Here is a 19678-nt window from a genome sequence, read left to right on the forward strand (position 1 = left end):
TGTATGTTTTCTTCTGGATTCTGTGTTTGTTCATGAAATGCTGGGAGTGCTAGGTTTCTGCTTCTCTTCGGAGGAGGAAACCTTGTCAGTATGAATGACATTAAATTTGTTTACTTAAAAAATGTTGGTGGGAGTGGGGAGAGGCTTTGTTCCGGTTTTGATTGGTAACATCATCTCACCTTGAGAAAAATATGCCCTTTAAGAGCTTCTGTAACTTAGTATATCTTATCCCTCATTTTTGCACAGTTATGAAATTCAGACAAGTGTGGGTTTTAAAATATTTTAAATTGGTTTTATTTGCAAACCTTAGCTGTTTCTGAGTAGTACCTAATAAGCCTGGGGATTAGATTCCTACATGTATTTGCCTATGACCTTTTCAACTAAAGAGTGAAGAAAGGCTAAAAAAAATAAAGGTACAAGCTAATCTGCTTCTAGAATAATGTCAGAGGCCGGTGCTTTTCACTTGCAAATATGGAACATAAACCTTTGTTATTGCACGTTTACAGAATGTCTTTATTGAGGGTTCACAGAGTGTCAGCATATATTTTAATATTGCAATTATTAACTTCAACTGTTAACTGTTTTTTAACTTCCAGTAGATTTGTTCTAAACCTAAGTAGTCCGGTTTCTTTTTTAAATGTCTCATTAGTAGGGAAAGTACAACAAGCCTTAGAAAAACTAACTGAAATACAAAGGGAGAGAATGCATGAGAAGGTCTACCATTTTTAGACTATCTGGCTTATAAATGCTAACAGTAATTATGTCCTAACTATTTGTGTATTACTTTACAGGTCTGAAGGTGAAAGTTCGAGAAGCATCAGGTATATGTACACTGTATTCTTTCTGTCTTGATGTGTTTGTTCTAAGAAAATACGTTATTTAAAAAGCATAACTTTATTTAAAAGCACTAAATAGAAACAGATTTTTTTTTTTTAAATGCGTTTTTTATTGGTTCTACTCAGCATGCCATTTGTATTTTAAGTAAAGGATCTTCTACCTTGGATAAGTTCAGTAATAGATAACATGACATTTCCTGAACGCTTCTATCTCCAATATGATTTAAGACTCAGATCTTAGTTTTGAGAATTGCAAAAAATTATTTACAGATAGTTTCCAGTGTTTTCAATCAAAATGTATACTACGTGGTCATTTGTATTGGCAAAGCTGTGAGCCAGCTGCCTGTCAGTTTTTGGGGGCAACATCTGTGTTGGGGAGAAGCCCACGTACTTGTTCAGGCTTTCTTAGTAGCCTCCTCTTCTTTACTTGACAGTGAGACCCTTCGTTGACTCATTCTTGCAATATTCATTATGCACTTGGAAGATTCAGATAATTTAGGGAATTTAATGTCATTATCAGATACTTTACTTTTAACTCATTCATTTAGTAGTTTATACTTGCTACCTCAAGGATATTTTTTTAAACCTACCTCTTTGAAAATGTGGCTGTGTGAGTCAAACTTGCAGAGTTTGTGAAAGTGCTCTAAACGGGACTGAAACTTGAAAAGTACATGCTTGAATCTGAATGCGTTCCGCATTCATTAGACCATTACAGTTAAGCAGATGCCTTGATTCTCAAGGAGTGTGACCATCAGTCAATGATAACAAGGTCCAAAATATTGGCTGTGGGTTCACCATAATACCCTGCAGCTTGTTTTGGGGATTCTCAGGGCTTTGCATCTAAATACATTGTATTTTTTTTCTTTAAATAACTAAAAAAAAAAGGCCAGGACCTTCACTTGCAGAATTAAAAATCCAGTTCTTACCCACAGGTATGCAGACTATCCACAAAACCAGGCGAACTGCAGAATAATCAATCTGATATCAGAAAAACAGAAGTCTGTAGGGAAGTGATCAAAGATCCTCTGAAATGCTTTTTCTTCGCGCCCCCCCCCCCCCCCCCCCCCCCCCCCTTACAGCAGAAATCAAAATCAGTATGGTATTGATCTCAGTTCAAGGCTGTGCAGGGGAAGTTGGTAGCATATTTTAATATACAGCAACTGAACTGAACAAAGTCACAAGCTGCTGTAGTTAAGATCATAGTAAGATGCCTGTACTTTATTCCTTGGGGGTTTTTAACTCCTACTAGGGTTGCCAGTGTGCTGGCAGGCTGTGGAAGGACTAATGCTGATCAGCTATTGCAGACTAAAAAGAAGTCCACTGGCGCGTGAATTTACAGAGCTGTAACTGAGGTGACATTTCAACCTATAATAGCCATTCTTGTTTTGACCTGCTGAGCCTCCTGTGGGGATGTGGTTGCTCAGAGGGGTGTGTGTGGCATCACTGCTTCTGATGCACTCCGGTACGAGTCGAGTTCATCTATTAGAGACCATATTTTGAGGTATTTGAGTAGTGTATAGGCACAGCTGAAAGCTAGTTACTTCAGATCTGGTTTGGGTGCTACCTAAAAACTGAATGTTAATAGAACTCTAGCCCTTGCTCCTAGCATGCATCTTAATGAACTAAGATAATTTCACTGTGGGAGGGCAGGGGAGGGGGGTGTTATTTGACTGATAAGCGAAGGGACTGGGCTGCAAGACTGATGGAATAATGTTAGTATGTCTTGCTAGATAAATTCCATGCCTTAAAGGAAGGGTCTGCTCAGGCTTGGTGCGTCTATAGAAACTGGCACTACTGCACGGGGTGTATTTCTGCTGTATACAGGCTTCAGGGCTGCGATGGTGAAAATCAACACCATGTGTTCTCTACAGAAACCTGCAGGCAATCAGCATGAGTCTTGGAGTGCTGATGTAATCTTCTGTTTTGAGGCTGTACACTGAATTAATTCTGTTATTCAGCATGAACTCAAGTTACTCCAAGACAGTTCCAGACTTTTATGATAGCCTAAAATTAGGCTAACAGATGAATGCAGTAGCAGGCAACTCAGGCAGAAGGCAGAGCCCTACTCCTCCTGAAATGCTCTTGCAGTCCAACTCTTCCATCCTCCCTCTTAAACTGTGTTTCTTCAGAGCAGAGGTGAAATGTCGCTGAGGATGTGCTTTTATGTTTCTGCCTGCTTAAAATCCTGGCCAGCTTTTGTCTTGTCTTAGGCAAAAGCTCACTTAGCTCTGTATCTATATCTAGGTAGCTTCTTTACATTTCATCTTCATTTGCCAGAAATAAAGGAAAACAGCGTGAAGCAAATTAACCACAGTGTAATCATCTCAAATGAAATAAGGTCAGTCTAGGGGATAGTGCTTAAACTCTGAAGGGAAGAAATCATCATTCCCGCTCACAAAAATACCAGCAAGATACCAGCAAATCAGTATGCTGGCCATACTATGCCAGTGTCTTCTGCCAAATTGTTCAGCTGAATTCATGAAATAAAGTCTAGCAAGGAGCTGCAAGTAGGTGAGAAGCCAGGAATAAAATGTACTGTCTCAGCATTAGCTGGACAGATACTATATTGAATGAAATTAGTTAAGGGCTTACGTTTGCGGTTAGTAAGTGAAAGTATTGGTCGGGATTGTGGTGTTTGACTCTCGCTAGCTTTAGCACTTAAGATAAAAGGATTACTCTAATAAATTCTGAGATGCAACCATTTATTTTTTACTTCCTTTCTGCCAGAAGATTGTTTTGAGATTGGATGGATGATAGTTCGGTGTGTATTTCTCGGTCACTAGAAACCTGTATCCTACGGCAATTCAGTGGCTTGTTACATGGAAGCAAGATCTTTCTCTCATGTTCAACGCTATGTGGGGATGAGATGAACCAGTGCTGTAATTAACTTTTATCTTTGCGTTTCTAGCAGATGCAGAGAGAGAAACAGATCAGTCTATTGAATTCATCGTGGGTCAGAGCTGATACATTGGAGTGACGTGGGCATGGACTTGTAGAGTAGGTCTACTCTGAACCAGACTCATCCTTCTCTCTTCCCTCCTTACGTCCTGTCAAACCTGCTCCATTGTCGTCCTCCTTAAACTTTTTAATTCTTCCAGGAGGGCCTTTTTAGCTGTTGTCTCTGAGCAGTAAAAAGAAGAGTTAGGATTCAAAAGGGCAGGGAAATACATATAACTTGTGGGGGGTTTTTGCTTGTTTTGTCCCTGCCTTTTTCCCCACCCCTCCCCACCCCAAAGCTGTGATATGCAGCTGGGTTTGGCAGGCCGTAGGAGTCTGGTGCCAAACATGCCTGTATGCATGGGATTGGGAAACCCTGGGTTCGGTTTACTCTCTTGCAGTTGAGTGAGCATAATCAGACTCTTGACCAAGAGACTTGGTTTGGAATAGCTGGCTTTTTTCATACTGGAATGGAATATCCAATACAAGTGGTGCCCTAGAATTTTATACTGTTGCTCAGTTGCAAAAGTTATTGCCTTGGTGGATTTGTTTTCAGTCGCTTTATAGCTTGTCATAACGATGAAAATTTATCCAAAAGATGTTTTGAAGTGCTCTGAAATGCAGTAAACACTGAATCTGACTATGCAGAAAAGCAATATGATTCTAGATAACACACTGAAATAGTTAAAAATCATCTTGATTTTTTTTTTTCCCTTGGCTTTCTCATTGTGACAAAAAATAATAAATAATCCCATTGTTCGTGCAAGCCCTTAAAATTCTTTCTGCGTATGATATTGTTGTATTGTAATAGACTTGCATTGGTTTCCTTTTGGTGAATGCCATGTAATTTTCAGGCCTAGGTATTTGTTAAATCTATTAAAATTGATAAATTGCTTTGAACATTTTGCATTCTCATATGTAATGAACACATACACGGTGAGCTATGAAATTCTCAGTGTGATGGTCCTTTTCAATTAGCTGTCTTTGTTCACATGTTTTCAGTAGAAAATGCAATTTGTTTTACGAGCAATTTTGGTATTTAGTAGTATGACCTGATAGTTACAGATAAGAATGTATATATGTAGTATAATCTATCATATTAAAGTCTGCAAGAATAGTACGTCTCAAGGTTTAGTAACTAGATGATGTTCCTCTTACCTCTACTATGGACCTTGTGTGTTTAATGAACACAAGGCAACAGAATAGAGGATTCAAGCAGTGTGTCGGGTGCAGAGGGACTCAGAGGATCGGTAAGCATCTCGGACTAGCAAACCTCTAAAGCCTGCCCAGAAACCGTACCTCTATTCTGGCTTTCCTTCTTTTCCCATTTTTATTCTTACAAGAGATTAATAGTAGTATGAATGGCTTAAAGACGTAAGATTTAATTAAACATTTCCCTAGGTATTCCTTTGCTGCTTTTCTGCCAGTAAAATAAGTGAGATGAAATACATTTGAGCTGAGCTGCTCATCACAACTGCGCAGTGGTATTCCTGGTGTAATACTTCCACTGCAGCTGGTCCTTCGGTCAGTTGTCAGCAGCATAGAGCACCTCTCAGACCTCGTCCCAGCAGCCATCCTGTGCAGAATACGTCTTCAATCAGACCACAGGAGTTGACCTGTCCTCTTTAGGTTTTTTGTTCCTTCCCCATTGTGTGCTTTTTAAAGGAGAAATGAAGTACGAAATGGGGTAAGCTATAAGTAACAATACTGCATAAAAGCAGGGGGGTCTCATGGCTTCTGAAAACTGAGAGGTGCCAAGGCTATTGCCAAAAAAGTGTGGTGTTCTGTGAACACCCACATAATTTAAGAAATACGTAAAGAAAGAGGGGAGATCTTGGAGGACAGTTAAAAAAAGAAAAGAAAAAGAAAAAAAAAGGGGCAGTTGAAGTACTAGCTATGGAGAAAACATAAAGCATTTAGCTGAACCAAAAGACAAGTCTGAGACTGTAATTCTTCTCAGTATGTAAATAGATGGAGGACACTGAAAAGTTTTGTGTCTGTTGAGGATCATGCAAAAAGACTAATTTTGTAGAAAGATGTACGTTAGATTAAGTGGAAAAGTAGTTGTCTAGTTTACTTCAGAGCAGGAAAGGATTGTAGACCATCGGCCTGATTCTGAGCTGCGTGGAGAGGGAGGAATGGCTGTTAAACAGACCTTGACAAACCAGTGACTGAACCAGAGAGAACGTCTAGCAGGAAGCAAAGTTTTGTTGGTTTTCTTTGTTTCGTTTTACCCCAGTAGAATCTATTTTAACTGTGTGACTCAGCCTCCTCTCTGATAACCTGCGAAGTACAGGTTTGGGGGAATTAAAGACAGACAGACTTGTACAACTAATTTTCAAGTTCAAATGTATTGCTTTGCAATCTGAATGACCCAGTGACTACATGTAAAGAGGGCCTTTTCTGGCTGGTTTTAATCATTCCATAAAGACTTTTCTATGGCTCTTAACCAGTCCTTAAAATGTGTAAAATCACCATTTGATACTATTTAAAAAAAAAAAAATCTAAAAATTCCCCCAATAGATTTCTACATAAATGTCAGGCTGACGCTCTACAGTAGAGTGGAATATGATGAGTTTCTTGATGTTAATTTAAATCAGTTTTATTACTGCTAACAGAAATAAAATATGTGGAAACAGCTTCTGGTAGCTGAGATGGCTGTGGAGTTGCCAGTGGCTTGAAAAGTACATAACTTTAGTCAGAATGAAAGGACAGCACTACATTCATCAAGTTGTCCAAACTGTATCTGTGTCATCTTTAATAGTTAACTCTACACTTGTGATGTTAAAAAAAAAATATATTTTTTTTCTTAAAAATAGTACAAAACATCTACTTTTACAGAATAAATGAGTGATTTACTCATTTACAGAATAAATGAGTGAATAAATAATGGCCTCAAGTTGCGCCAGGGGAGGTTTAGATTGGACGTGAGGAAAAATGTCTTTACTGAAAGAGTGGTTAAACATTGGAAGAGGCTGCCCAGGGAAGTGGTTGAGTCCCCATCCCTGGAGGTATTTAAAAGACGTGTAGATGAGGCACTTAGGGATGTGGTTTAGTGGGCATGGTGGTGTTGGGTTGACGGTTGGACTCGATCATCTTAGAGGTCTTTTCCAACCTTTATGATTCTATGAAAACTAAAAAAAAAAAAAAAAAAAAAAAAAAAAAATTTGTGAAATAAGATTGGGAGTACATATTAATATTTCTTAAAAATCTATTATTCTGTGCAATTTAGAATCATGTGAAAAGTGTGCTGATTTTCCAGGAGTAGGAGGTGGTACTGATATAAAAGTCTCAGAATAGAGTGCTCAAATCAGCACTCCATTTGTGGTTTCGGTTCTTGGTCATCTCCCTGAGTAATATGGGCAATTCATCCTTTTTACCACACATCATATGCTCTCTGTGTATATACGCTTAACAAATATTTTGGAATTGAGCGACTTCATTGGGATAACTACTTTAATTCAGCCCTTCGTGCTTCAGTTTTGGACTGTGAGTTATTAGATTAGGTACAGCAGATACTTGTCCGTGTAATCCAAGGCTACTAAGGAAGGAAATCTGCCACAGCAATCTTCTTGGAGAAAAGATGGTTGTGAATAGAGTAACACAGCATTGCCAGCTCGTTTTGGTGATGAGGGCCCAAGTCCCAGGCATACTGTACAGGCAGAAGAGCTTCCTGCTGAGATGAGAACGGATGGAGGAGGATAACAGTGAGGTGAGGTACCTGAACCACCGGGTTGGTGACACAGCAGTGAGCCGATTTTCTGATTCCACTCCCAATGTCTTGCCCACGAGACTTGAGCTGCATCCCTGCGTTTAACTGTGCACTTTAACCACGCTTGGGGAGCTTGATGGTATTTAAAACGACAGAATGTTAAATTCTAGCTTTAGATAGAATTATAAAAGTACTGAAGGCTAGAGATGCAAGCACTACTGTATGAGCATTCTTACAAGGTGAGTAATATTTTCTGAGATCTTCTCTTTAGTAACACACATCTCTTGTAACATCTTAGAATGAGATTAAGCTGCTATTAATAAACAACTGTAATTGTTTTTTTCCAGATATTCCTGGAGCTGATGAAAACAAATTAGCCCTATGTTATCTGTTTCTGAAATCTTGTGCCAGCATTCTTGTTTATATGCAACTAGAATGTCTGTTCCGCCCTTTTGACTGCTAGAGGAATACATGCTTATCTATAAGAATTAATACTAGACTGGATTTATTTTTCCCCCAGACTTTGTATTAGGGTCATACCTTAGAAATTGTTTTATGAAACAATATGTGAAGGATTAGGAAGGCTTACTAAAATCAATAATTGGCAGAATCCAAAGTGCTCAGCAGGTTTGTCGTAACTTGTTTCTGCTAAGCTCTAGTGTTGCTTAGAAGTTGTCTGTAAAAGGCTCTTCAGGCTTGTTAATCACTTAACTTTTTGACTACTTATAAATCTGACAGGTAATTGAAAGACCTTCCTCAGATGCATAGCAACATCAGTGTTGTCTTGTACTGTTACCTGTTTGACCACTCAGAACTTAATTTGTAATCAGGAGAGGAACTGGAAGGAAAAAAAAATTTTTCAAAAAAAGCTGGTAAAAACAATGTAGTCCACTGTCAAAGACTGTGGTAGATGTTTGGATGGTAGTAAAAATAGATAAACTCTCTGAATTATGCATACTAAACACCATTCACCATTTCACCATTGGTTAAAGTTCTATTGAAATGAATTGATAGTAAAATTAAACATGTATTGTGGAGCGCTGTGTGACATGTATGGGTATGAATGCCTTTACAATACAAAGTGAACGTAAATTGTATCAATGGTGAAAGGGTTCATGATTAAACAGGAATTTTTGCTCTCTTCTCTGTTGCTTCAGTAAGACTTGTCTCTGTAAGACATGGTCAGAAGGCAACAATTTGTGTGTTGAGCAGAATAATTTTCTTAGATGTTGCTCTTTGTCTGCACAACCACTTTAACTTCAGTGACGCGGACTGATGGTTGATGGCAGTCATCCCCATCAGCCTTCTGAGGAAAGTCACAAGTTTCTTTGACAAGGGAGATGGACAAATGGAGGTTTGGATGGTGTTTGCAAGACACTTGCCGAGTTGGAAGAGGAGAGGGTGATACCGCTTCGTGCAGCCAGGTTAGCTAGAGTCTCGCATCACTGTTTTTAGTGCGCTAATATCTGAAACCACCATGTGGCCTACACCCTCTACCCCGCCCCTCTTGGTGTACTGTGAGCTGATTTTATCGGAGATTTTGAATGGTTACAGAGAGCAGAACATGACCATGTATATGCTTTAGTTGACAGGGAGTTATTGTTTGAGCTCTGTAATACAGTTTTCTCGAATTTTTCACTTCATGTTCTTTTTACTCTTAAGTGGAATGAACTCACAGTAGCAAAGCTTTTTCCTCAAGTGTAATTGCATTCAGTATAACAAAACAACTTGGCAGTGTCAGTAGTGGCATTTTAGGCATTTGATTTTCGGGAAAGGGATTATGGAAATTGTTTGTAAACTCCAACTAGACCTTCAAGATTTCGTGGTGATACTGAATGCCTTAATTTTTTTTTAAGTACTCAATTTGAGGTGCTTTAAAACTTTTCTGATTTTCGAAAAAGGTAGAGTGTATACCTCAACAATTGGTCTAAGTGTTTCAAATTACGTATCTGACTTGCCAAGCAGAATTACTAATACATTTCAAAAAAACCTTGCCAGTCCAGTGTTGATCGTTAATCAGAGTGACGTTTTAACATTGAGCAGCTACAATACTAGATGTTTTACCTAGTAAAATTTCAGAAAGTTAACTGTGTTAATGTAAGTGAGAAGCATACACCTTATTTCATAAACCTGCTGTTGTTTTTACACATCCTCTGTTGGAAGAAGAAAAACAAGAGAGTAATACTGTGGTTTTTTGAGGCAGTTTAGTCAAGAAGCGAGTTAACTGAGTTCTAGTTCTCAGGCAATAGAGCCAAAATCATATTATTGCCTCAAAGTATGTGTAACTGCATGATAGTGCTAGCTAGTAGGAGGAAGATAGTTGAGGGGACCTCTTTAACCTGTCAGTCTTCAAAAGAAGTCCATGATTCTGTGCTTCACGTAGTAAGCTTTTTATTTTTCTGGATTGCTTTTCAATATGTTGAAGAATCTTTAGGCATATCATAATGTTTCATGACTCAAAGGCTTCAGGTACTGCAAACGATTCTAAGCATCACAGCCATGACACCATCTATGTTTTGTAGACAAAATGTTCTCCATGGACTAAGCTAATTGTGTGTCGTCCCCCGTGTTCCCCCCCCAATACTGTTTTTGTAGATTCAATATAATAGCATTGTGCTGATAGGTGAATTAAAGGGAAAAGGGCTGAATTTTTTTTTTTGCAATAGTTGGGTAAACACAGGTAGGCGTGTGTTTGCAATTTAATGAAATTTTTGCTTCAGGTAATATATTATACTAATATTTTGACCTCTGAATTACTGAGATTCCGATTTTTCAACTGAAAAGTAGAATCAAGTCTTGCTAAGGATCGGATAGCATCCAGGTGGATAAACTAGCATATGCAAGCATTTTGTCTAAATTTATTTCCACTGGAAATAGACAGCTGTAATTTATGTAAGTTTCTAAGTGCTGATTGTGCTCAGTAGAATTCTCTTGACAGGCTGGCAGTTGTTGAATTGGCAATCTTGAAAAGACAAAGCTTTGTAAGTGGTTTCCTATTAATTCAACGCAGCTAATTTTTCTACCCAGTTCTTGAAGGAGTTGTTCTTGTTTACAAGGAGTCCCACTGGTTACTATGTAGGATAAGGCTCACTTAATGAGCAACGTGCGCACAACTTAATTCAGTAAGTTGAGTGCTTGTAGTGCCACAGGATTTCTCATATGTGTAGATTAAGTAGTTTCCATTTCCTTCATGATTTTGCCATTCCATGGTAAATTCTGAGTTGCTTTTGTTCTTTTCTGTTAGAATTCACATGAAAAGCTGGCTAAATCTAGGGGACAGAATATGGATATAAAGAAGAAAAATGTAGAATATCTCATACTTATGTGTGCTTCATAATGTTCTTCAAGGGCTTTGGTTAAAGTTGGTTCTGGAGCATCTGCTGAACAGCTCGTAATTACCCGGTTGAATTCTTGTTTCTAGTCAAGACAAGCAGGAGTGGCGTGCATTTTGAGTGGAATTTAGCACATCTATTAGCTGTTTGGTGGGACAATGAGGATCACCTCTAAGTGAACTAGTGTTTTAGCAAGATCCTGCTATGCAGATTATACGAAATGAAGTTGCTTTCTGGCTTCTCTTTATATCTGCTTTTCAGAAGAACGTAGAATGTGATGTACCCTTGCGACACAAAGCTCTCCCTGTCTGCGTTGTAGGCTGAGAGAGAAGTGCACTTACTCAGTTGCACATACAACTAGCTCTGAGGGATTTCATTTTTAGAAAACAGAATTGTGGTACAGTGAGGCCAACAGAACCTCATTTCTACTACTGCTGTTGCAGGAGTTCCAGAGGAGGACAAGGTATGATCTGAAGTTGGCTTGTATTATGAATTTAAACTGGTGTTGGTTGGTTTTTAAATGGAGATGTGATTATATTCAGATATCCCCGTGAGGACAGGAATAAAATCTGACTTCAGGAACAGGATTAACTGACATACTTTTCTGTCCAGAACACTGAAAACAGTCTACACTAACTGTTGGAAATCCATGTGTATGTGCAAACTGATAGGATCACGAGTGGGAGGCAATGTGTTCTGTTAATGATTTGCCTCTATGCACTGGTGAAAAAAAATCTGCTTCCTTGCACATAATCTGTTTCTTTCAAAAGAATTCGTATATTAGACACCTATAGATAGGATTTTAAGTCAAAGGTACCTTTGGTTCAGATGCAATGCAGAAATTTTTATGTAGTAGTCTGCACATTGACAACTTAAAATCAAGTAAAAGAGAGAACTTTCATAGTTTTACTTTCTGATCTCATTGCTTTACACAAGTACTCATGGTTAGACTAATTCTGTCCAACAGAAAATATGCAGCAAAAAATAGCTGTGTAAAAATCTATTGATAATCTCAAAGGCCCTTTTTTCCTTTTTGCTTTTTTAATCTTTATGAATAGTATGTTAATAAAAACACAAAAAGAACATTTTAGGTAATCACAGTAAAGAAAAACAAATATCCTAAAATATGCATTATAAATAATTGGAATCAAGACTAAAGCTTCATTTGTGATGGTAAGTGCTTCCTAGGAACTATTGTAAGTAAGTCGGAGCGGTTGACAATGTGTCTTTATGGCCTAGGTGGTGATTGTTGGTTGTTTTTTCCTGCAGTTCTTGCTCTGCTTTCTGAGGAAAGAGAAAAGTCAATTTTTGTCATGATTTTATGGGGCTCTCAATAGCTTTCTCCTTATTCAGAGACTTCTCAGAGGCTCCTAACTCGTGGTGGCAGTGCGCTCCCATTGAGAGGCATGGAAAATATACCACTAACAGAGCTCCCTGGCAAAAATCCAACGTGGATGTTGTCGCACTAATACTGCTCATGAAACTTAAATAGGACACATGCTTCTATGAAGTATTTGCTTGTGTTGCGTAGATGGAGGAGTGGAACGAGAACAGGAGGAGCAGGTGCCAGTGGAAATGGGGAAGTGCTGCTTGTGTGGTTAGTGCTTACAGTCACGTTCAAGTCCTTAACCCCCCCAGACAGGGTCTCCTGCTTGCCTTTGAAAGCAGGAAGCCGTTTCTTACCGTTGCGTATGAACTGCTGGACGGAAGACCCGGGCCCTGTAAGTACGTGGTATCTTTTGGATTAGTTCCAGGTCAGACTACTTGAATGACTGGTTGTTAACATCACCAGTAACTTAATTTGTATTCTACTGAAACGTAACCACCTTTACCGTTACGAAATCTATTTTCCCTGTCGTGTCAATAGTTCTAACCTGTGTATTGTATATATTAAAAGCTACCATGTCAGCCTATTGGCTGCCTTTGGAAAGTACTTTCAGAGTCCATATATGGGACACACAAGATGAATCTGAAGAGGTATTGTCCATTGTCTGACATGGACAATAATGAGAAAGGATTAGGTGTCTAGTTCGTTGTGTGCCAATACAGCCCTAACAAAAGCTGCGTGTGAATTTGACAGTGCCACCTTTTGGGCAGCTGAATGTTGTTACGGGAAGCAATTTACAGAGAGTGGGTATTTCCAACATGTCTTGTAGAGGAAAAACTTACTGATTTTGAATAAATATTAATATTTAGTTAATAAAGAGAAGAGCAGAAAAGAGCAAAGGGCCTTAGCAGCGATGTGCCCGCTCTGTCATTTTTAATCTATTGCACACATGGTGTGCACTTGAAGGCAGACTTGTGAACTGATGAACAAAAACAAAACAAAAACTGATGAACAGAAAAGTGTAACTATGCTGAGCTTGGATGAATGGTGGAGTGCAAGTGCAGACATCCTTGTATTCTACACTGTGGAAGTAGAGGCCAAGGAGTTCTTTGAGTTTTGTGGATGTACTACTTGTTTCTTTGGTTTATCTTCAGGTTGCTGTGGCCACCAATATCATAAAGAGGCAGGAGCATGAGAACAAGATACATCACTAGATTTGATAATTGTAGCAACCAAATGTTGTATCAAACGATTTCAAATTATACTTCTGTTGTTCTAACTTCTTTTGTAAATGAAGCTGTAGATTTTGCCTTCATTTCAAAGATGAACAAAGCGCAGTAAGAAAGCCTTTCATGCATACTTTTTATAATTAAAGCATGGTGAGGGCTGTAAAGGTTTCTGTGACTTCTTCTGTAAAAATTACTACCTGAAAGCTTTAACCTTTTGTGCCTCTTTGCTTTGCCCTGTTATTAGCTGTCCTCTGTTGAGGTTAAGAGGAGGAAGTAATGCACTTTAACTTGTCTCCATAACGGATGCCCTCACTTGCTGAAATCCCATCTTGATTCCGTAATCTTATCTGCTGAACATACCTGTAAATACCTGTCAGCTAGTCTTGCCTGGTTTCTGCCATCAGTTTGGCCTCATTAACGTCTTGTTGATTAAATCAAGCACATTACTTGGGATACCCCTGTCATTTATTTATAATAGTTAACTTTATCAGGGGAATAAGAATCCTCCTCTGAATTCTAATGCAAGAAACAGTATCTGTATACAAAATTAGAGGTTGGAGCCAAAATTAATAGAGCTGCACTAAATACTAGATACACTTACTGTATGAAAAGTAGAAGAAGTCTTTTGAAAATAAATGGGAACTGACTTGCTCCTTGTTTTAGTCAAGTTTTTTTTCTAGCCTGTGTTGTGTATGGTGCAAAAGTGATGAGTCATATACTCAAGAACTATGTTTTGAAGTGTTGTAAGAGTACAGTTAGAGAATGTTCCCTGGATATCTTCAGTCTTTCAGTTTCTTCATGTGCTTTTGTTTATTATACAGTCAAACTTAATTCGATCTTCAAAACTTTAGAAGTGGTAAAGACTGGAGCGTACCACTCATGTTAAAATGAACCTTGAACTCAAATGAATCAAATCCTTCCCTTCTAGATAGTGTAACCAATCATATGCATGAATTAAGATGACTTACCATTATTCAGTTTTGGGGAAAAAAAGTCCCTTTGTTCTCAAGCAAATACCAAAAACCAGCAAGAAGTCATTTAAATCACTAGCTTTCTAATAACCCCCTCAGCTCTGATGCATAAATTGAGGAAAGTTTCCACTCTGCAATGAAGATGAGGCTTTCAGCTCACATATTGTCATTTAATATGTGCTCAGAATATACTCAGATAAGCTTGGCTTGCCTGAGATGTCACAGCTCTTTATTTTTTTCATAATCTTTTTCTGCTGCCTTTGGTTTTGAAATGAACTGCTTTGAAAAGCACTGCTGTAAGTAACCTCCTGACCAATGCGTGTCTTTGCAAAAAGGACAATAGACTTTTCGGAAACACAACTACAGAGGGCTAGATGCTCCCAAGATAACATTAGCAAGATGTTTGAGGATTACTTTGATTGTGCACTTCATCTATTGTAAATGAGTATTTGACTTTCAAGAACTGGGGCTACTGTGACTATGAACTACTATGTTATTTGTAATCCTGTGGCACTAAAATGTGCTGCATTTCCTGAAGTAATTGTGAATTAATTGGTATTGCTCCTCTGCATACAGCAGATGTTATCTGGTTCCTTAGGGAATGCTTTCCACAACATCCTTCACAATTTAGGTGAATCGTTTAACAGCCTTACTTACAGACCTTGGAGAAATGCGTAAGAATATCTGGAAAAAGGAGTCATCATTGAGTAATGTGCATGCTGTAGGGGAAAGAAATACAGTGTGTATTGCTTTGGGATGCTGAAGAGAAACTAGTGAAACACCACTTGCTCACTTAAAAATGATAGCATAAATAGGCCTGCCTTTAAACTCTAAACCAATGTATACCTGCTTTTCTTTGAAACTCAAAGCAAAAGTCACTTTTCCAAATCTGGATTCTTAAGAAATAGTTGACTTCTAGTAGTTTCTCTGGACCCTCTTAGCAAGAAGTAGTATCGCTCTCCTTGAAGGCTCGGCGTAGTGGGCAGTTCATGTAAGAAAGAACTTATTCAGACCAAGAGCAGAGCTGCTAAATGAACCAACAGTTGGTAGGTACTGGGTCTTTTGTTGTAGCTACCTAATTTTTTTAAGAAAAAAGAAATCTGAGGAAGCTGAACAAACCAACCAAGGATGCTCATGGTTGATTGTTGGACTTTGTAAATATGACTGAGGAGTCCATGAACCGTTTGCCAGCTTTTTTCATGATTCTTGCATTCTGTTTGGAAAAACAAGGAGTGGTCTGCCTAAGTATTGTGGATGAATCCAAAGAGGACTGACTTTAAAATTTCAAGACTAAGTGATACACAGACTGGAATGTTCCAGTAATTTCTGGATTCGCTACTTGACTAAGTTGCTTTATAATCCCTGTTCCATGGAGCTGGAGGAATTTTTCTTGGATGTGCTCATGAACTGATTAAAATGGAGGAGGTCTGAAGGGGTTATGCTGATGCCATAATTTCAGAGTACAGAACTTCTGCTGGATTATATTGTAAAAGAAAAAATGAGAGAGATCATTTAAGGGAGACCAAATAACCTGCTTCCTGGTTTGCCACTGCGTTTCTGCGAAAGCCTCTGGTGTCTGCCGCTACACCCAGATTCTGACTAGAAGATTTTATCAGAGCAAGACTGACTCTCTGAAGTAGCTCTGCCCCTGGAAGTGCTTGCTGTTTGCATGCCATATGGTGATGACAAAACGGTCTACGGGGAGGGAGTTGCTCTTTGCTCAGTCCGTTATTTAAGCAGCTGATTCTGTCTTGGATGTAGCTCCAGCCCTAACGTGACCAGAATCGCGTCTGTCTCTCCTTGCCCTTGCTGTAGAAGACCCTGACTGTATGGCAATCCATTCTCTTTCTATAAAGACTGAGCATGTGGGAGATAGTTCTTCCAAGTCTCTGCTTCAGCAGATGAGTCATTTCTCAGTGCTTCAGGGTAGTGAATGTACCTGCTTTCTTGTGATATAATCCTTGCAATGCTTAAACGTTATTAATGTAATACACGTGCCATTTAAATCTGTTTCTCTAACTGCAGTCTTGTTGAGAAGAACTGACGGACAAATTTTTGGAAGTCTGGGTTTTCATAAGAAGAAAGTGGTGCTATTTTGATAGCAGAAACCAGAAAAGCTACATGTTCTCAGGATCTACACTCTGTCTCTGTAGTGCTGCTTCATTATTTTAAGGGGTTTGCATAATCATGGCTTATGTCCTTGTTCTCTCCTAGGATACGCTTGATAATAACTACAATTTTTCCTTGAAAATCCTAAAGTAAATCACAATAACATTAAGTTTTCCTCTATAGAATATATGGTTTCTACTCCTTGAAGACCAAACCCTTCTTTGGTCTTGTGGAACTACATTCCAATAACATAGATGTTCTGAGACAACATAATATACTATGTTGGTCTGAGCGTTAAATATTCAGGATTTAAACTGAATTGAAAAAAAAAAATTGAATTTGTGTATGTATGTATGTATATATGAACACAGATTCAAAATAGCCTGTGAGAAGCAGTCCTGTTCTATAACAAAATTAAATATATGTAATGACTTAGGTATTTGAAGGACTCCAAGAAGGCTTTGAGAGTGCTTAAGGCATTTAAATTTTACTCCACATATCTTAATCACACTGAAAAGAATAATCTTTTAATTTCCCATTTCAGCTCCATAGTAGACACTAAGATATGTTCATGTGTCTGTGTTGGTGGAATTGTGTAGGCAAAAAGAGTGGGGGCTTAACATATTTTCCTTCCCTTTTTATTTGAACTAATTTTGTATTAAAAGCAGTGTGAACGCATGCTAAGCAAGGAAAGCTGAAGAAGCCAGAGGTAAACTTCAAGGATAACTCCTCACTTCAACCCACTGCATCTACATTTTAGGGAGATCTGGTAGGTTATTGAACAGACTGACTTACAGACTTAACGCAGGAGGTGCAGTACTGTCCTCCTAGCCTTCAGCCTGTTGTATGTCAGTTCTTGAACGCGTATATTTTTCTATATGTGTGTTTACATTTAAGTGCTAATGAGTCTTGAACACTCTTCTCAGACCATGCTCAGTGAGTAGTCCTTTATCTTATGCCTTGCTAAGAGTAACCCCACTTCTAAATTACATTAGACCATTGAAACTATAGCATTAAAGAAAGAAACCCCAAACCCAAAAAAACCCCCCACCCCGTTGTGTAATGCTGAGTGGTATGAACTTCTTCATTTATAAAAATAAATAGGGAAATGCTTCCACACCTACTCTACAGATATGAATAGCAGCTGGCCTTTCATTCCTCTGCTAACATTGTACATCTTTCAGCATTCATGCCTAACCTAAGTCATTACCTGTCTGAGGCTTTTATGGAGGTCTTCGAATGTGGTTCAGTAATGAGCATTTTAATTATCACTTCGGGGTCAAAGATCCTGCTGCTGTTTCTTAGCCAAAATAGGGCAATACTAAAGGTTTAGGATGAGAAGAGTATCATAAAAGCTGATTTTCTAAATTTTTTTCTTTTTTTTTTTTTTTTTTTGTGATTAGCTAGTGGCAAAATGGATATCTACTCCCTGAAAGGATGTAGGAAGTTATTAGGCAATAGATAATTAACAGTAGAAGAAGGATGGAAAGGTACAGTCAGACTTTTATGCAAACAAATTAATTACTAGTTTTTTATTCAGAAAGGATGATGTGATTCTTAAAGCTTGTGTGTTCTCAGTTCCAAGTGAAAAGTATCGGCTAATAAAATGATGCAAGTAGAAGGAGTAAGTGCCCTTAACCAAACCTGCAAAAGAGGAGTTTTAATTTCTGTTCTGACTTCCACAAGTTAAAACCTAGGCTATTGTTTTGTCATACTTTCTCCTAACAGTAGTGAAAAGTAACACATGGGGAGCAGGGAATTTCCTCTTAAATTTAAGAACCAAGTAACATGGACAGTCTGCGCTGATCTCCATGGGCTGTTTCTCAGTAAACTCATTCTTCCTTTTATAAATTCTCCAAGTGACGTTCGATCTCTGGCTTGAGCATCCTCCTGTTTTGCTGTATCATTGAAGTAGCAAATGAACTCTCCTGCCTATGTGATGGAGGATACAGACAAACATCTGTCAGAGCTGCATGAATTTCATACAGCTGTAAATAATTCTCATTAGAAAACATCAGCTTGTCATTTATGCTCATTTTGGGGGGACCGTAAGGTATTAGTTTTCAAAATTAAGAAATTGAGTTGTAGCTATTACCTTTCAGTTGCTTTGCAGCAGATGGAGCTGACACACGATGCCTTTCTTCATTAGAACTTAACGTGTGCTTAACTGATTCTTAAATGAACTCTTGGTAAAAATCCAGATTAAAATTGGTATTTTGAAAGATGATGTAGTCTGGATTTGCGTTTTGGAAAACCAAGAAATAAAGCAGGAGTGTTTGAATGGTTAAGCTTTTTTATAGGGGAAAGATCTAGGTAGGTTTCCAGGTTTAGACTATTTCTTTAAAGAGTTGTTGTACCACTTTATTCATTTTTTTTCTATTACAAACAGTGGCTTTTCTCTTGGACTTCATTCACTTTGTTGTCTTGCATGCAGACCCTTCTAAATGTGCTTATTGTGAGTCAGAGGAAAAAGAACTGACAGTAACCGTAAGCCAAACATTCAAAAATACTCTATTAGAGTGAAACAACTTATATGCAGATATAGCTGAATACTTAGGATGCTTTGAACAGCTACGTTTTCCTTGAGAGAAAATGTTTATTATAAAAGTTGTAGAAATGGAAAGAAAAAAAACAAATTAATATCCTGTGTCTGTATTGTTGCAAAAAGCTTAGGGAAGGACGTGGAATACTGGTAATAGAGTTGGAATAATCAGCTTGGTATAACAGGGATTGTAGGGGTGGTTCATGTCGCTAGGTCTTTGATTAAAAATGGCTTGCACCACCTTGAGGTGAGACAAGAAGAAAAAAAAAATGGGGAGAAGTACTATCTTGCATATCAGGGAAGTGTGCACTTCTGAAGTTCAGAATACAGAATCAGGCGTGTACGGGAAGCCTCCAGACGAAGGTAAAAAAGCAGCAGTATTACCCAGCGAGTGCTTAATAGGTTTCAAAAGTGGAGATACCGGTTATTAGGTTTCCTTTGGTCTTGCAGCTGCCTGGAGCTAAGAGCACTGTATCAGAGGAAGACTCTTTCCCTGGAGAGGTCTGCATGGCTGTATATCAGGGCACAGGTGCGCTTCGTGTTTGTTTGGTTTTTTGTTTGTTTGTGGCTTGGTTTTAATTAAAAAAAAAAAAAAGCTCTAACAATATAGTTGGGATAATCTCTTGCTATCAAAACAGAGTATCTTGAGAATGCGTAACTTGGTTTTGGCAATCAGGGATGGA

The 19678-nt window shown here is 38.4% G+C and overlaps 1 protein-coding gene across 6 annotated transcripts in view; it reads left to right on the top strand.

Moving 5' to 3' along the window:
* Positions 1–19678, top strand: part of IQSEC1 (IQ motif and Sec7 domain ArfGEF 1) — a 363771-nt gene that overhangs the window by 79474 nt on the left and 264619 nt on the right. For 4 of the 6 annotated variants that reach the window (XM_076345942.1, XM_076345928.1, XM_076345932.1 and 1 more), the window contains exon 2: positions 792–821. The exons of the other annotated variants lie outside the window; for them this stretch is intronic. In XM_076345942.1, the coding sequence (XP_076202057.1) occupies positions 792–821 (30 nt within the window). The remainder of the gene's footprint in view (positions 1–791; positions 822–19678) is intronic. 6 annotated transcript variants of the gene reach the window in all.

This window comes from Aptenodytes patagonicus, chromosome 8, assembly GCF_965638725.1.
Source record: "Aptenodytes patagonicus chromosome 8, bAptPat1.pri.cur, whole genome shotgun sequence".
NCBI lineage: Eukaryota > Metazoa > Chordata > Aves > Sphenisciformes > Spheniscidae > Aptenodytes > Aptenodytes patagonicus.